General features: G+C 37.0%; 1 protein-coding gene across 1 annotated transcript in view; it reads right to left on the reverse strand.

Moving 5' to 3' along the window:
- LOC109112264 (CUB and sushi domain-containing protein 3-like) overlaps positions 1-18,762 on the reverse strand; it is a 369,075-nt gene that overhangs the window by 242,826 nt on the left and 107,487 nt on the right. The window contains 1 exon segment of the mRNA XM_042777094.1: positions 5,716-5,910. Within this exon segment, the coding sequence (XP_042633028.1) occupies positions 5,716-5,910 (195 nt within the window).

The raw sequence follows: 18,762 nt of genomic DNA on the forward strand, positions 1-18,762 counted from the left end.
TTCAATTCAATGGAGCAATTTAAGAGTCAATTTAACAGTTTTAACAGGAATGCTTGTGTTTTTCGAAAAGAGACAATTGCAGCTCTGTTTGGTGCAGAAATGACACACTCCACAAATACATGTTGCTGAGCTGACTCAAAAAGTGTCTTTCTAAGTGGGAGGCAGAGAAACCTGGAAAACTTGGTTCTAACGTCTGACCAATGGTTGGATCTGCACTAGAGTTCAACTTCAAGCCTTGGAAGTTCAGAGTCTCTGGGTATCAGCTGTACTTTTGAACCCTGAGTGAGCTTACTGCAGCAGTCTCCTCTGGCAGGGCTCCCATCTAAGATCATCCAATAGGGTCATTGCTGCACTCCATTGCTGTACTCATGCAATTAATTGCATTTGTCCATCACTTAAATGATGGGTGCACATATGAATTGAATTCAGGGGAATTATATACTGTCCTAGAGACTGTAGCGACATCTTTCAAACCACAGCATAAATCAACATCATTATTGCTGCTTCAGTTTCAGTTTCAGTTAATGGAATACAGATGGCATCTGCAGTGTGGTACCTTACTTTTATATGAATTAGAGCATTTGTCTTTATATAAGGTAGTGGGGTTAACAATTTCCACAAAACAATAACTTTCCTAAAATTAACTAGATCACTACTTTTAACCAACAAATCTAAATAAGCCAACTGTTTGCTTACAAGTTGGACCACACACTTAGGACCTACTTACATGGACATAACTGCATATGATGCAGCACTGTTGCAATATCTAATGTTGTGTTGATGTTTTCTTTCATAAATATACAATCATCTTATACAATCTCCGGATGAACTCTTAAGATGCTACTAGAGAAGAATTTTCTGCACTGAAAATGGATAGTTATGTGACTAGTGTTTACTTTCAAAAGACAGTGATGCACATTTGCGTCAGAGAAGACCATCAGAATATCTTAGGCTGATCATCTTGAGGTGAAATAGACAACAATATTCAGTTTAATCATCAAACTACAGTTGTGCTGCTTATTTACTAACACAAAGACATGAGAGAGAGAGAAAGAATTATAATGCAGTGCCTTATTGTGTATGACCTGTTTTCTCTTTGGTCTTAAAAGACTCTCATGAAAACAGGAAATGCTATTATATTGATCTCTAATTTTTATTATCACAACACAGAAGCATAACAACATGTCAATCTTGTAATTTTATTACTAGGATCACAAATAAAATCTCAATAACTTTGATTTTCTCAAGCCCCAAATCAAACTTATAGGACAAGAATAAAAATAATTATAAAAAATAAAAATAAAAGCAAAATAAATATATTTATAATTTATAATACATATAATATATAATATATATACCACACATATGTGTGTGTGTGTGTATGTGTGTGTGTGTGTGTGTGTGTGTGTGTATATAAACACAATTATTAATAAAAGAAAATTACATAAAAGAAAATTACATAAATACTAGTGTTGAAAAGTTTCAAAATCAAAAATACAGTAAGATAGTAATTCTGTGAATTTTTTTTTTCTTAAATCCTGTGATTATCAGGTCCCAACCCCCGAGGGTTGACTTTCTTTAAAAATCTATAGTGCATATATAAAATACAACTGCTTCACTGTACTGTAGTAGATTTATGAATGAGAATAACTGTAATACTTAGTACATGACACTGCAATAATCAGATAATCTGTGTTTAAGACAACAGTAGCAGCACATAAGGGAAAGACTGAGATAGCATTAGCATATGAAAGTGTCAAGAGGCTAGAAAATGTGGCGACAGTAGCACCCACTCTGCAAAAAAGCTGCAAAAGATTAAATAGACTTCCATCTCCCCATGAGTCCAGAAGCCAAATCCCTTTTACCCAGCAACAGCCTTTCATTATCTGTCAAGAAAACTTGAGAATGCTCAATAACCATGCATTACAGAAGGTATCTCCTACAGCATTGCTATTTTTAACTAAAAACTATTATGATTATTATTATTTTGTTAATTGAAATAAAGTTGAAATAAAATAAAACAGAAATTAGATGAAAAACTTGCTAAATGAGTTGCCTTTGCAACTAACTGAAGTTCAAGTACTAAAATTACTATAATAATAATAATAATAACATCAAAAGCACATAAAATGACAAACTTAAAATAGAAATGGAAAATAGGAAAATAAATTCTATTTCAAAAGAATTCTAAAAAACTATAATAGCATATACATAATAAATAATACTAAAATAATGTTCTATAGTCTTTATCAGATTGTTGAATCCTATGATGTTGGGTCAGGCTTGTCAATATATTTATTTATTTATTTTTGGCCAGACATCTCTTCATGGGCTTAAATTGTGTCGCTAGAGACAGATTCTGTAAACCAATCAAGTCAGCTCATAAGCAGTCCCTGGCAAGAGCATTGCATTTAAGAAGGGTGCGGGTGTCAGCTCCAATTTCGGCAGGGCTGCTCAGAGTGGTGTGGGATTGATTAGGGATTTACGTCGTTAAGCAGGTGGTCCCCATGGTTGTCAAAGCCAGACAGGAAGTGGGTAGGAGAGGCACGATTGCTGCAGCCCACAGCGAGTCTGAACTCTTTAATAAAAAAGACCCTGTCAAAATTGAAGTCTAGCACATCAAAAGCCAGTCATTAAGGCTCATAGCCTCAGCGTCAAATTATCAGCGTTTTAATGCTCCTTGAGGAATTCCATCCGACAAAGGATAATTTTAGCTATTCCACACTTGGCCTTGCTAAGTAGGATTGGTTTAGGAGCATAAGCACTAGTGGAGAACAGTAAAGATCATTGGAAGCCATAAAAACGTACACGCAATGATTGATGTGGTTAATTAACTGACTAAAAACAAATTTACATCATCATATACAAGTTATTTAATATTAAGGTAGTCAAACATGCTTGACCTTTAATGGCACCGGTTTCCAGCCGAGGATTTGGGACTTGTTTACAGCAAAGAGGTAAGTTTTTGGACTAATTCAAAGCTTGAAGCAAATCTGAAATTCAGTCTCTGACCTAAATGATGCCATTTTATAGCTGTCTGATTAACAGAGCTACATTCCCTCAGCCGTGACAAGATGGCCCATTTCACTTGGGTTTACAAGTTATCCTTGACCTCTGCAGAGGACTGAGCCCATCCACAAACATTTATTAGCAGCCAACATTTACTGGACCGAATTAGCCCATTCAATATGTTAATGAAACATGCCGAGAGTTCGTCTGGACGATTTCCAGATACAAAACAGTTTGCTTCTCGGTCTAAAAAAGCAGCATTGATTTTGCTGACTGCGTTAAGGGCTTTGTTTTCTTTGAGGCAGCTGTTCAGTTTGAAAAACAGAAAATGCTCAGGAAAATGAAAAATGACAAGTCTCTGAGGGTCTCACACACTGTCTAATGAGATTATTTTTACGATAAACAAGTCCCATAGCATTGTGCAGCATGGGAATGGGTGTTGAGCGTATTATTTGGTAATACGTGGGCTAAGAGTTTTCTCCCCAGCTAAATAAAAATCTTGACTGTCGTTTCGGCTCGGCTACCTGTGCAGCAGTGCTGTCATGCCTATTTCACGCCTTGATACTACAAACTGACCAACTGTGCCAAAGGCATCCAAGAATGGAGAAATGTACAACCAAGCAATTTTGAGAAAAATTCTTGAAACTGAAGTTAGAAACAGCTGACAGAAACATTTATTTATTTCAGTCAATTCCAAAATACCAAAATGCTGAATATGCAGTATGTATTATATCTTTCCGAATTGTTTATATATATATATATATATATATATATATATATATATATATATATATATATATATATATATATATATGCACACACACTATGAATCATAACATGAATCTTTCATGTCTTATATTTTTTATTAGTTTATAATTTATATATATATATATATATATATATATATATATATATATATATATATATATATATATATATATATATATATATATATATATAAAGCAATTCGGAAAAGATATATACATACTGCAGTCTTTAGTAGTTAGAGAGTTTGACTCCTAACCCTAAGGTTGTGGGTTTGAGCATCGGGCTGGCAATACCATTGAGCAAGGCACCGAACCCCCAACTGCTCCCTGGGTGCCGCAGCATAAATGGCTGCCCACTGCTCCGGGTGTGTGTTCACACTGTGTGTATGCACATTGGATGGGTCATTTTTTTTTTTTTACTTTCATATATACATACATATATATATATATATATATATATATATATATATATATATATATATATGTGTGTGTGTGTGTGTGTGTATTTAAATATAATATTGTCTAATAATAATAATAATAATAATAATAAAAAACAACAACAACACAGTTCACAATAAATAAATAAATAAATAAATAAATAATCCAGAGTACCCATAATGCAATTAGAAGTGAAAATGAAAAGTGCCAGTGGGCCACAAATATTCCGGAGAGCTTTTTATATTTCCACTTCTGCATTCAGAGGTGCATACATTACAGAATTTTAGCATAACATTGACATTTGTGGAAGCAGTATTTCTAAAGGTCCCCTGACTTAAGGTTTAAAATTGATTTTTTTCCCCCTTAATCTAAAATTAATGGTAACTGTAAATTGCCGGGCAAAAATAATTTCAGAGCTGCTTTTATGTAAAAATCTTCCATCTACTTTGCTCATAAAAGGGGAAAAGGGCAGATACCATCAAACACAAAGATTCACTTTTTGTCAAGGTAACTTATGAGTAGAAAATTAAGAATGTTCTGTGATGTTTTCATGAATATTCAGTGACTAAATGCACTAATACAGACACAAAACCCAACATGCATTATAAAACGTACTTAAGTAAATTTAATGTGGAATGAAATTCACATTTGTGCTACGGTACTGTATGCAGTTCCACAGTTAATCAACAAAATATTCAATAATCAAACCACATCCAGAAGGATAAGACATAAAAGCTTAAAGTTGTTCCCTTAAGAAAGTGCCAGATGACAAGTGCAGCAAACACAGTGGTCTGCTCCTCTATACCCCACAGCAGTCTGGGCCAGGTTGAGGCTCTACATTTTAGTACCTCAGGCTATTTTCTATTCAAGCACAGTTGGCTTTGCAATTTGTGTCCAACCAAAGCAAGCATGATCCAGATGCTGTCGTTTCCCCCTTTCTATTAAACACACTGGAGCAGAAACCAGCACAGGCTGTCTATGGAGAGATTCTTATTTGAGAATGGTCATGGCTAATGCACATTATAATTGGTCTGAACACAGGACAATAAATCTTGACACATTCAAAACAAACACACAGAGTCCTGACTCATCTTTTTAGGAGAAAAACAACAATGTGGGTAAGTAAAGTGAGTTGAATTATAAAAGGGAATTAAAAAACTGATTGAAATAAATGCAAAAGGACCCTTACGGTGCTTGAAAGGAAATAAGGCAAGATTGAAATACAAGGAAAGAAAATAAACATGGAAATGTAAGAGCTGACAAGAGCGAAGATGTGATGCGGTTCTAATGTTCAGGAGGCTTCAAAACGAAATGCTCAATCTACTACTCATTTGTCTGTACTTATATGCCACTATAGCCCCTCATCCATACATGCATGCATATACACACAAGCATCCGCAAGGACAAAAGAACACAGAAAAACATCAAAGACTCATGCAGGGAAATGCACACGCTTGCAGTCATGCATGTCGCATGTAGAGATATTTGGCTGCTTGCTTACCTCTGCAGATGGGCACTGGGAAGTCCCATACAGCAGCATTGCCTGCATTGGTCACACAGGTGAGCTGAGGATGGCCGTCCAGCACGTAGCCGGTTACACAGCTGTAGCGGATCTTGTCGCCTACATTAAAGCGCGTCCCATACAAGATGCCTTTAGGCGGGACGCCAGGGTTCCCACAAGAACTGCTCTGCAATTCTAAAAGAGAAAAATATCACTTTTAGCACGGTATGCATCATAAAGGAAATTATGTTGTATATACAGACAAAAAATTATATTTTCTAATAAGCCCACCAAGGCTGCATTTATTTGATAAAATACAGTAAATATAGTATTATTGTGATTTTTTTTTATGATTTAAAATAGCTGTTTACTATTTGAATATATTTAAAATGTAATTTATTCTTGTGACGGCAAAGCTGAATTTTCAGTATCCATTCCTCCAGTTTCCAGTGTCACATGATTCTATAGAAATTATCACAGTTGAAAACTACTGTGCTGCTTTATATATATAAATATAAATTATTATTATTATTGTGTCTGTGTGGAAGCCACCTCATACCTTTGAGCAGTAGTGTAAATATTTTATTTTATTTTATTCAATCATACATGTATTTCAGCATAGGGAGATTTCTCAGTGTTGAGTCAGTGTTTACAAGAATGTAAACAAGTATTTCCTTGTAATTCATAGTAAACAAAATGATTCTTGGCACTATTACCATGCCACAACGACAAGCCAAGGGCTACAGGAGCAAAAGCACAATATTTTATCTGAATTATTTGTTATTTAATCAGCAATTCATGCTTTATGTTCTGGTTGGATCCAAACCAAGGGCAGAACGGTAGCACTTAGAAATTAATGTGGCCCAGGGACTAGTTTGGGAAATAAAGAGAGAGGTACATTGACTGTGCTGTTACACATGGCTTGGCGTCAGACACCTTGCTAGTGGGAGGCCATGAATTCGCTGCTGACTTTTAGAAGATTTAGACAGACAATTCTAACAATAGAATCCTATTTAAGCTTTCGTGCTGTTGTTTATAGACATTAAACTGGACTTCTTATTGTGTGTTTATTTCTGAAGACCCAACAAGCATTGCAATGGAAACCAGAGTGTACTGACCACAGCGAATATAAAATATATGATGCATTTTTTGCTGATTTTATGAATTACTATTGATTATGCCAAGAAAAGTAAAAAAACAGATCTATCAAGCAAGATTAATTACTTCATTACATCAAACAATACAGCAACCACATAAAGAAAAACAAAATATATGGACTTACAAAAAAGGCTCTGACGCAACTGCCACATAAAAATACAAAAGCATCAAAAACATTTGCCCAAGAACTATGTTGAGATTTCATCCTTTAGTCACAACAACCACTTTCTAATCCTGTTTACTTGAATAAATACTCATAATAATCTTTTACAAAAGACTGTTCCATTATACAATATGTTACGCTGTAATTTGCCACTTAACTGTTTTCCCAGAGGCTTTGGTTTGGTTTAGTACTTTTGTAATTATTTATAAAGTAATCATAAGTGCTCAGCAAGTTATGGATTTCTGGCTACAAGTCTCGCTTGTAATGATCTCTGGAGTTTCAAACATTTAAAATATAATCCATAGTGTGGCTAGGGTTTCTTGATGACCGACATAACATAAAACGCCAATACATCTTTAAATGAACACATTAGATCTCCTGATTTCTCTAATAATGAGCAACATTATGATTTTGATGCACTGGACTCTTGGAATAAGATATGCAGCAGAACAAAGTCATATTCATGTCTTTACTTATTCACTTGGCAACTCCCCTTATTTAATATCCCTTTAATATCTATCTCAGAGCGAGTGAAACAGGTTGAATTAAATGACGGACACCAACCGAACATACCTCTCCCTTGTTAAGACAGTGGCCCCTGATCTCAGGATGTTATGGACGGATAATTTAAAGATCTTAAGGGTGATTATTGGCATATAAATTGCACATTAAGAAGCACAAAAGTATTAGAAAATCTCTCTGCATGCAAATCATGTTGATTATAACCTGCTGACGCCAGAATCACATTTAGGAAATGAAAGTGTCAGGAACCAGCAGCAATTGCCAACACAATGTAGGATGTAAAAAACAGCCACATTGGAAGGATTAAATAAAAAGGATAAATGTGATAATCTTTTGTCAGCAGAATAGGCATTCAAAGCCCTTGAGGGCTGTCAATTTTGCCATTTAGATTGGTGATGGATCACTCGCGTTTGTCATTGAGGTCGATGGGAATATCAATGAAACGAAAGTGAGAGTTTCGGTACATCAGCCGAAAAGACTACAAAAACCAGCCAACTGTCCATGCCATGCTTTGGCATTTTAAGTAAGTGTCTCTGTACTGGTCACAAGATGTGAGAAGCCTGTGCACAATATTTTTAAAAAGCTTTCCAGTGCATCCTCATTTCCTAATGCGGATGCTATATTGGGATCACGTGATCAGTCGTGTCTTGCAATTCGAGAGAAAAAAATAAAATAAAAATAAGTTCACATACAGTATTATATGGTTACTTTTGTTACAGATAGTTAATGCATTACAAGCCATGGACTTACATAATATTATTTATTAACTTATATAATTATTAATACAGCATGCAAAAGCCTCCTCTACCTCTTCCAAACAAAACTCCCGGTGGAACACTTGATTCTCATACATTTTCGCCTTAATTCTTTAATTGCCTTAATTATTTTGTGGTGAAATGTTGTGTAATACGTGATTTGACTGTACCGTTTCCGTTAAATGTCTGTTTAGTTTGAATTTGCCGCCTGCCCGCAACTGCTGTCTTCACGGAAGCTTTGCATTCAAATATTTCAACTCAAATCAATATTTTGCATCTAATTATTTACTTATGTGGCAAGTAGCCATGTAATAAGCGGGATAATGTACATCCAGCCGGTTGTTCTTGCAAAAGAAACCCAGACAGGGTAATCAGGACCCCGACGCAAAGCAGAGGGGTCTTGTATCAGCCTGAAGGACATTATCCCTTACTAAGCGATCAGGTGCATGATGTTCGCCCTGGGGGGACTCCCATAGACTTAACATTGGGATGAACTTTATGATGTCATATCTTCACATCAGAATGTCGTAGAGACTTGGGGGTGGACTCATTTCACTTAATTTAGTAAGCAGACAATAAATCATGACATTGCAACTGCAACCAGCCCATAGACTTAGATTGAAAAAATGGGAGAGGTATATCTGTGGATCACAATATCATAGAAACAAGTCTACAAATCCCCTAGAAGAATATCATAGAAACAAGTGGGTGGCCTCTTTTGACTCAGCCTGACAAGTAGTCCTTACAAATCACCACGGAAATTGTCTAGCCATGCCCTAGCAACCATTTACAGCACCCTAGCAACTGATCCCATAGACTGCCATTCTAAAAGGCCCAGATGGATCTTTGCAGCACAGTGTCATAGAGTCATGGGGGTCGGCTCATTTTATTCAGGCAACCAATCAGTCTCTCAGTATTATTGGGAATCTATCAAGTCATGCCATAGCAACCATTGTTGAGCACCCTAGCAACCGAAACCCAAAGAAGCATATCAAAAAATCCCAATAACATATATACATCTAAACAAAATAAAAACAAAAAAACATACAAACATCCTAAAGACATGCCAATTATACGTTTATATCTAAACAAAATATAAATTAAACAATATACCCACATGTTAAAGATAACATTAGAATGAAGGAGCCAGAGTCCAGAGTGATGGTATAGATCAGTGATCCACCAGTCCAAACAGAATGAGCATGAGTGAGTGGAAAGATAAAATATTCAAACAAGTACTGTCTGCTGGAGTGATGAAACAAACAGCCATGACAGAGAAAAATTGCAGGACATTAAGTGGCCAAAAAGAACACATGATGGGCACAGCAGCCAGACAAAAAAATACCTCTGTCCAGGACACAACTGCACATCCCCAGTGGCGCAAACGTATCAAAGTTACAAAATTTTTGGTCCATAATCACATTTTAAAAAATGTTTCTTTATCAAATTAGCAGTGCAAACTGTCTCCCCTGCTTCATATTTGCATAATGCCTAAGCCATTTGACTGAATTCCAGTATGATTTAGCAAAGGTTACAAATCTTCCAGTAATCTCACTGATAAATCAGTGTGACACAGACACGCCCCAGGGACAGTCTGGCCTTCTCCAAGGGTCTGAGATCTCCTCTCAGGAGCAGTGTGAGCTACAGAGTGACAGGGGGATAACATCTAAGCTTGTTAATGCCCTTCACTGGCCCATCACGATCCTCTCTTAAGACCTCTTAAAGAGTTTCTGTAAAAGATCACCACTGCCCTTCAAACCGCCACTGCCACCGCCAGATCAAGTGTCAGGTGCACTAAGAAACTGCCTCTAAGAAAGCAGCACAGAGCCATCTGGTTTTCCTGTAGAGCTCTCCAACCGATTCAGATAAAACCAGGTCACATATTCAAATGAATGTATCATTCAAGAAATCTGTACAAATCCATATTCATAGAAAGAACGGCAAGTTCTCTAGTTCTGATTGGATAAGAAGCAGTCAAAAGGGCTATAATGAGAAAGTGCCAGGAACACTATTCTTTCATCTTCTCTAGTGATCTCACAAAGACACCGCAGTGCCAGTATCGGTTCCTTCTCTTCTGTTTTATTAAGAAACTTCCCAAAGATGCAAAGCATAGTAAATGTTAGCAATGACATATTTTGGGGCATCTCTAACAGCAAGCATGTAGTTGTGTAAAATTAAACAGGGCTTGCAAATTTAAAGAAATCCCACCAAAGCTATACATTGCAAGGATGTATTATTTGTGGCAGCAGTATTCATGCGCACAGTCCCTCTGGCATTTATTTTTTCTTGCAAGTTTGCTTGAACTGCTTATACACTTTGATGGTTTAACTTAGAAAACCTAAGCGACTTTGAAAGCAAAAGATCTTTAGACAACTTATTTAAATACCTTTAACATTTAATAAAACCAATCAAACATATAACATGAAAAATCACACATAATTAAACCCCTGAAATGTAGAAGATGGTGAATCACACAGTTGGCTTGAAAACGTTCCTAGGTTTTACAACAAATTGAGGCTATGCCAGTATCATTTGGTTTGAAGATTCACTTTACTACACACATCTAAGCTTCAAGACTCAACATTTGGTTGGGGAATGAGTTTTAAACTGTAGAACTGGCTGGCTCTGGCTCTCTTATCAGCAGACCTCCGTTTGGGCTCACTGTTCATCACCATCCTGCTGCCTTTGATATGTAGCCCTGGGGCTGGATCTTGCTGCTTGGACTCCCGAGTGACAGGGCATTTCCTGCCCTTAATGTTCCATCTTTTGTACCAGCTAATATATGGTCTATCGATTGGATTTGTAAAAAAGTTTGATGTACTTTTAGATGTTTTTTGTTAAGTCCCAAAGGGAAAGCAAAAATCTCCAGTATCTAGGTGGGTGGACAGCAAAGCGCTACCAGAAAGTGACTGATTGTCTTGTATCTTTAAATAGAAAATCAGTGCCATGTTTCTAAATAAACTGGCCACAAACTAGTTAATATAAATTAGTATTGACATTTTCAGATCAAATATAGGCCACAACTACTAGTAAACTTTCTTAGTAAAGTAAAGTTGTTGTTGTTGTTTAGTTAAAGGGCAAGTGTGCCATTTCCAATAGCATCACTAAAAAAATGACTGTTTCAAATATGTTTCCTGAACACAGCTCTCCAGCTGCTGTTGGTCAGAAATACTAATGCTCTGCCCCAAACAGTGTTTAAACCACTGCTGCTGTATCAGGCTGGTTGGGATTATCAAAAGTGAGCAATGTATTGTGCCACAGTGTTTACACTTTTTGGGCTGTCTCTGCATATTAAGCTAGGCTATTTTAAAGGAATATATATATATATATAATGTAATCCCAAACCTTTATGACTTTCTGTCTTCTGCAGAAAAAAAGAAGAAGATATTTTCAAGAATGATGGGGTCCAAATGACACCTTGACTTACAGTACATTGGGTGGACAAAATAACACTTAGAAATCTTCAGTATAATTTTAATATTATTTTCTCTGTGAAATTACATTTACTTTTACAGCTTCACTGGCATGACAATATAATGCCTAAAACGTCCTCAGAAAAGATGAGGACAATTTTACTGATCAAATAACACAAAAAAATCAACATAATTTACGCAAGTGCTTTTATAAAATTAAAAGCTTCAAATTTCTTGTTTTTTAACCCTCCAAATTTTGCCCCAATTATTTCTATTCTGAGTGCCTCACTACAACCTCATTTTTGCTGCTTCTTCTCTCTCTCTCTCTCTCTCTCTCTCTCTCTCTCTCTCTCTCTCTCTCTTTTAAGTACAAAAAATTATACAAGCACAATGTATAATTCATGAAAATATACATGCTAACAAGACAACTGTTCTTAGAGATCACAATCATAATAAATCATGTCATGTAGATGACAATGGCAGAGACCATGGCAGAGACCCCCTCTGCCATTTTCATCTACATTACATTATATTTATATATATATATAAAAAAAAGCAAGAGCAAAGCTGATATCACAGATTTTATATTTTTTTACCCAAGGGTCCTCTAAAGAACTACTCATGCATGCTGTAATTGAGACGGCAATTTGTCACAAACAGCTGTCTTCTCCCATCAGCACATGGACGTTCAGTAGAGAGCTTGACGATATCCCCCAGCCCTTTGTGCGACAAGGTCCAAGAAGACTCAACTTGAACATGACGATGCCATGTGAGAAAAAAAAAAAAAAAAAAGTCTCATCCCTCTGGAGGAAGAGTCTGTCATCTGGCAGCTTAAGACTAGCAGAAAAAAAAACATAAAGTCTTCCAGAGGCATATGACCTACTGTAAGAGGTCACGCCGCTGCCCAATGCATTACCATCCCAGTTTGTTTTCAATAAAGCCCAAGACTGGTGCCAAAGGGGGGACTTTATTACAATGTGTTGCAACCTCGCCTCAATGCTTTCTTGCTTATAAATTATTCTCCTTTCAGTGCAGAGAAGCAAGGCGCCGATCCACTTACAATCCCTCAGGAATAATAAGATCCTTAAACCCATTTCCATCTGCCAGCAAGCAGCAATGAGTGTGTTGGCCTCACCGTTCAATTCTGGAAGAGGTATAATGGAGATATTCTCTTTTCATTATCACAATTATGACTGCATGGCTAGAAGGGATGGATTTCTTTGTTTCCTGCTGGACGTGGACTCTCAGCCCTGCTAGCGTACACACAGCTGCTTGGCTGAGATGGAGGGCAGCTGGAAGGTACATTTTGGGCTGCTTTTCGCTTTGACACCATTTTCTCCATATTTGTTCCAAGAAAAAAATTATAGGTGTAGCTCTATACCAAGCAAACAAAGGTGGGAGAGAAAACCAAATGTCAAAAAGAGGTCTATGGGGCATACTTTCAATCACACTTTATCACTGAGATGGATGATACAGCAAACTGGAAAGAGAAAAAAAATGGGGGGCCACTTAAAGCCTGACCAAAAACATCAAGGCCTTTGCAAAGGTACTGGTACTTTGGAAAAGAGTGCCACAAGATGATTCATATCACCACCTACAACCTAATGTTTTGAAAAAAAAGGACAATTTGCAATACATGCTCAGATGCCCTGCCTGACAACTGATCATCTTGGCCATCTTTGGGGGTCATAACACTTTCAAAATGACCTCATTTAGAGCAAATGTACCTCTCTGAACTATCTAACTTCAGTGTTGCTGGCTTGATAAGTGAAGCCATAGACAATGTGGCATGTCAAAGGTTATGAATGGGATGGCATAATGGACAGAAATGAAAGCCCATTGTGCTTGATTGTCGATGTATGTCAAAACACATTTGTGTCTTATACACAAGACCTTGGTTGGATTATAGAGAACATGTATCATACAGTACTCCACTCTCATTTATTCCAATCCATCATGGCTAAACCAAAGCTTTATACACTTTGATCATCTGTCTTGAGAGATCACAGAAACCAAAGGTAAGATTGCTCTTGTAAATGAATGCGAACAAGAGATGAAAGGGGGGACCGTAGACTATGAATATGTTCATTATTCGGCCCCAACCCCACCGCAATCTGGCGTCAGTTGTATAACAATAAGCTCAGCGACTGCTTTCATAAACTTTGATGGAAATCTGACCTTGCTACTTTAATGTCATCAGCGGAACTTAAAGATCAGCCGTGGCTCAATTGTGTATTGATCGCGGGCCTGCTCTGATATGGAAGAGCTGTGCTCGCAGGTGCGGGCTAAAGGAGACAGATTGCAAACTAATGGGTTCCACCATCAGTGGCCCATCTTTACCACATTGCCATTTCCTTTGATTCTCATCAAAAAGGACTCCAGCTGCCCTTTGATCAGGCTTAGGTAAGGATGCCCTTGCTTACCTCCTTTTACTAATTGAGGGACACTTTTTGTGCACTGTGTAGGTGTAATTAATTAACTCGGGTTATTAATTATTGTTGCTGGTCTGAGAGCGTCGGAACAGCAAACATTTTTCTATTTCCTAATTATGAGGATGGAGTATCATTTATGATTAAATGAAATCATCATCCACAGATTGCATTTGACCCATGTTAAAATGGAAATTGATATGCTGTTCATCTTAACGTGACAAATGCTAATCTAGATTCACTGTTTGCATTGTAAAAATGTGGTCTTTTGGTCTTTATCATCCCTGAGAAAATGTGGGTTGATCCGACCATGATTTATCAAATTTCCATAACCTTTTGTTAAATGTGGAAACCCTAGCTAATGGCTCTTTCAGATATGAAAATGACCATAATTCAGCATTAGCATGCCAAAAGAAGAACTACTGTGCTGAGGTGGGCAAAAACAGAGGCAGCTGGTCTGAGAAATGCAAAACTAGGAGTTTTAAATAAAATTTCAGTTTGAAATAGTCTTAAAAACTTGATTTTTGAAGATTTTTTTTCCTTCTGTCAGACAGACTGAAAAAATTCAGACGTAGACAGACCATATTAGACAATTTCAAATGCTATTAGACCTAAACAGACCCACAAAGCCACATTAAAGGGGTCATATGATGCAATTTCAACTTTTCCTTTCTCTTTGGAGTGTTACAAGCTGTTCGTGAATAGATAAGATCCCTAAAGTTGCAAAGACTAAAGTCTCAAACCCAAAGAGATATTCTTTATAAAAGTTAAGACTCATCCACGCCCTCCCAAAACGCCTCATTTAAACAAGCCCCTACGTTTACGTCACTGTGTGGGAAGATTTGCATAACACCGCCCAAATGTTTATGCAAAGAAAGATGGCATAACTTTGATTGTCGCTGTAGTATTGTTGCTGCCGCTGCCGCCATGTTGTGGAGATGCTATGTGTTTTGTTGTGAAATCAAAACTTCTTAGTTTGGCCTTCCAAAAGAGGACACAACTAGAAATCAGTGGTTAAGTTGTATTTACAACATGTCCAGAACAGTTCTACCTTAATATTCAGATGTGTGCAACGCATTTTACGAAGGACGAGGACTGTTTCCTGGGAGAGTAGCTTACAATGCTGGTGTTCTGACATATAATGCTGACGCACAGCCTGTAAGTATGTTTTCATATTTAAAGGGGTCATATGATTCTATTTTAAGTTTTCCTTTCTCTTTGGTGTGTTACAAGCTGTTCGTGCATAGATAAGATCCCTAAAATTGCAAATATTAAAGTCTCAAACCCAAAGAGATATTCTTTATAAAAGTTAAGACTAGTCCACGCCCTCCTAAAACGCCTTGTTTAAACACGCCCCTGCATGTCTATTTCATGATGTGGGTAGATTTACATAACGTCATCCAAATGTTCACGCAAAGAAAGAAGGCGTAACTTTGATTCTCGCTTTAGTATTGTTGCTACCACCACCGCCACCATGTTGTGGTAGATGCTATGTGTTTCACTGTGAAAGTGAAAATACTTTGTTTGGCCTTCCAAAAGACACGACTAGAAACCAGTGGTTAAGTTGTATTTACAACACTGTTCCAGAACAGATCAAATATTCAGATGTGTATTTTATGGAGGGCTGTTTCCTGATCCTGGGAGAGTACTGTACGTTAGAATACAATGCCGGCTGTTTTGACTCACAGTCTGTAAGTACGTTTACATATGCAAAGGATTTCCCACTGATGATTCAAATGCGATTCATGATTCAAATAGCTGGCCAATCAGAGTACACCTCACTTTTCAGGCCAATGAGCTTTGTAAAAAGGGACACGTTTCAGAAAGACGGGGCATAGAGAAGAAACAATAATGTACAGTATGTGAAAATAATGTGTTTTTTGAACCTTAAACATCATAAACACATTTCATTACACCAAATACACAAAATAATGTTCTTTTTTAGCAACGTCATATAACCCCTTTAAACTACTTCAGACCCTATTTTACCTCACCAGCCCACTAGGAAACTATATCAGACCTGTAGCAGATTTAATTAGACCACAACAGACCACATGAGTAGACAATTAAGAAACCAATTAAGACCACAGTGGTTGCTAAAGCAATCTTTTGGTTGTTGTTTATTGCTAGTATGTTGCAAAGGGACATAAATATAGCAATAGTAACAATTTAGTAGTAACAAAAACATAAAAAGGGGAAAAAAGCGTTCATTTAAATATTGTAATTACTAAAAGTAATTATTTAATGAAATGTTCAGTGCCCATCCCACATCCCAGCACTGAGGTAATGTCAAGGCAAGGGCTAAAGGAGGAGAAATGAAGAACATCAAGTCAGATCATAGACCCATGGATGACATTTTTCTTTGCAGTGTATGAGCCCTGTAAGAAGATGTGTACACCAGCATGAATGTTAATGATGTACAACTGCAATCAAAAGCTCTTGAATGTTAATTTTTCAGTAGCTTGGAAAGAATTTAGGCTATAGGTAAGAAGAACTACATGAGAAGGTTAACGAGGTAACCTGACATGGCTCCTCTTACTAAGCGCTTATCAAGATAATGACTGAAGCTTTGGCCTTAAGCAGTGATCGTTTGACAGTTACTGACTCTGTCAAATGGCTATGGCTAGTGAAAAAGATTCAAGATCAAAAAATGTGGTCCATTGACAAATCTGGATGAGTAATGAGTAATGTAAACTGTAGGTAATCAGCATTTGAAGTACAAACAGATAATATAAAATAAAATATAAAAAAGTACTCTACATAATATAAGATTTTAACAGTTAAGCAGTATCACATAAGCAAGATTACTGCTGTTTCAATAAAAACATTTAATTAATAAATAAATAAAACTCATATAACTACTTGTTTAACTTGATGTAATAAAGTAAATTAAACTAAAACTTAAAACTTTGATCAAAGTTTTCGAACAAAGTTCAAAGATTCAATGACTCACTTTTAAATACAGTCACTTGTTGCCACCTACTGGCACAACAATGTAACCTGCAGAAATGTTCACTGAAAAATCTCTTTAACTAATCCCCTTAACTTTGTCTTTGTGTGCCTGGTTTAGTCTTTCCAAAACTGGCTAGTTGCCAGAGAAACATCAGCACTCTGCTAGCCCTCTTACATGTTTCATCTTTCAGTATCTTCACAGCTATCACTGGCTACTACTTCCTTTACTACTTCCTTCATGTCCTGTGTATTACAATGACAAACTTTGCTTGTTTCTTTGTTGTTTCCTGTTTGAATTCTCAACCATTCTCAGGAGGTTTTCTTTCCTTTCACTAAAGCTATCCACAGCTGTGCTCGATTCTCCTGCCTCTTCTCCTTCTAATGTCATTTTGAGCCTCCAATGCAGGCAAACCGTCTCAATTATCCTCTGTCTGCCGCTCCTGGCATGCTTGAGTTGAGTCCATCTTACAGCACTCAGAAGATTCATGCCAAATTGAAAATCTCTGTATGCAATTAGGTTGGCCACTAAAGCATTCCTTAAATCTCCATGTCAAATAAATTTGACATGAATTTATTCGCAAAGCTTTATGGTAAAGGTATAGATAACAATATGTTAAAAAAAAATCCCATTTGGGCAAAGCTGAGCAGGAGTTTTTCCCTTCCTAGAAATAGCATTACCTTGCAATTGAAATAAAGCTTTAGAAATATAGGGCTACACCAAAAGTCCAAGAGTCCATTTTCTATACAAAGTGTATTGGATTGAAAAAAAAAAAGATTATTATATTCAAAATATTAGTTTAGGTAATTAGTTGAATATTAGTTACGCTATGCTCAGTAAACAGCAAAACCCCAAACTTTTGAACAGTAGAGTATATCATGGTGTACTGTCAAAATAGCACTTACAAAATCTAGACTGGCATGACTGCAATAAGAAACCTAGTAGAAAAGGTGATCAGCACCATGGACAGCACCCAAACACTCAGAAAGCCCTTGTTTCTTCAGGATGGCAAATAAAATGATTCCCATTTCCAACCCAACAGCTCTGGGGGGTTACAGGCACCAGACTGCAGAGATTAATGGCAGTGTCTACAAGGGAAAAAAATGGGGCCTGGCCAAAAATACATACATTTACAAAGAAAGAGAAAAGGAATAGGAGAAAAGGGCACTTCATCATCACCTCTTAGCGTCCCAGGTGAAGAAGCGTACTGCTACAGTATGTGTCAGAGCCTGAAAGATTGTAATCAAACAATTTCTCCAAAGGAAGCCCCTCGAGGAGGTTCAAATATCTATTTATTGCCAGGACTGCTGTATTTTTTTTTAACAAAAATATAACAATTATTAACAAAATAGCGTTGCCTCCTCTTCGATGGTTTATGGCAAATCCCAGTTGCTTTAATCCGTATAACTGAGAAACCATCAATGACATTTGTTCCTGCCATCTTAAGATCCTTTTATGTGCTAAAGACGTTATAGATTCCCCGTGATTATGACATGTGGTCCAGGGACCTACAGTATATGATGTCAAAGGAAAATGGCAGCCAGCATGAGACTAGGTACAAGAGAACAACATAGGGACAGGCCATGCTGTGGTGCTCAGATAGCAGGAGAGAATGGAAAGTCTCCCAACAGCCCCTGCCTGAAACACAGAGATAGTA

Source organism: Cyprinus carpio, chromosome A19 (assembly GCF_018340385.1).
Source record: "Cyprinus carpio isolate SPL01 chromosome A19, ASM1834038v1, whole genome shotgun sequence".
Taxonomy (NCBI): Eukaryota; Metazoa; Chordata; class Actinopteri; order Cypriniformes; family Cyprinidae; genus Cyprinus; species Cyprinus carpio.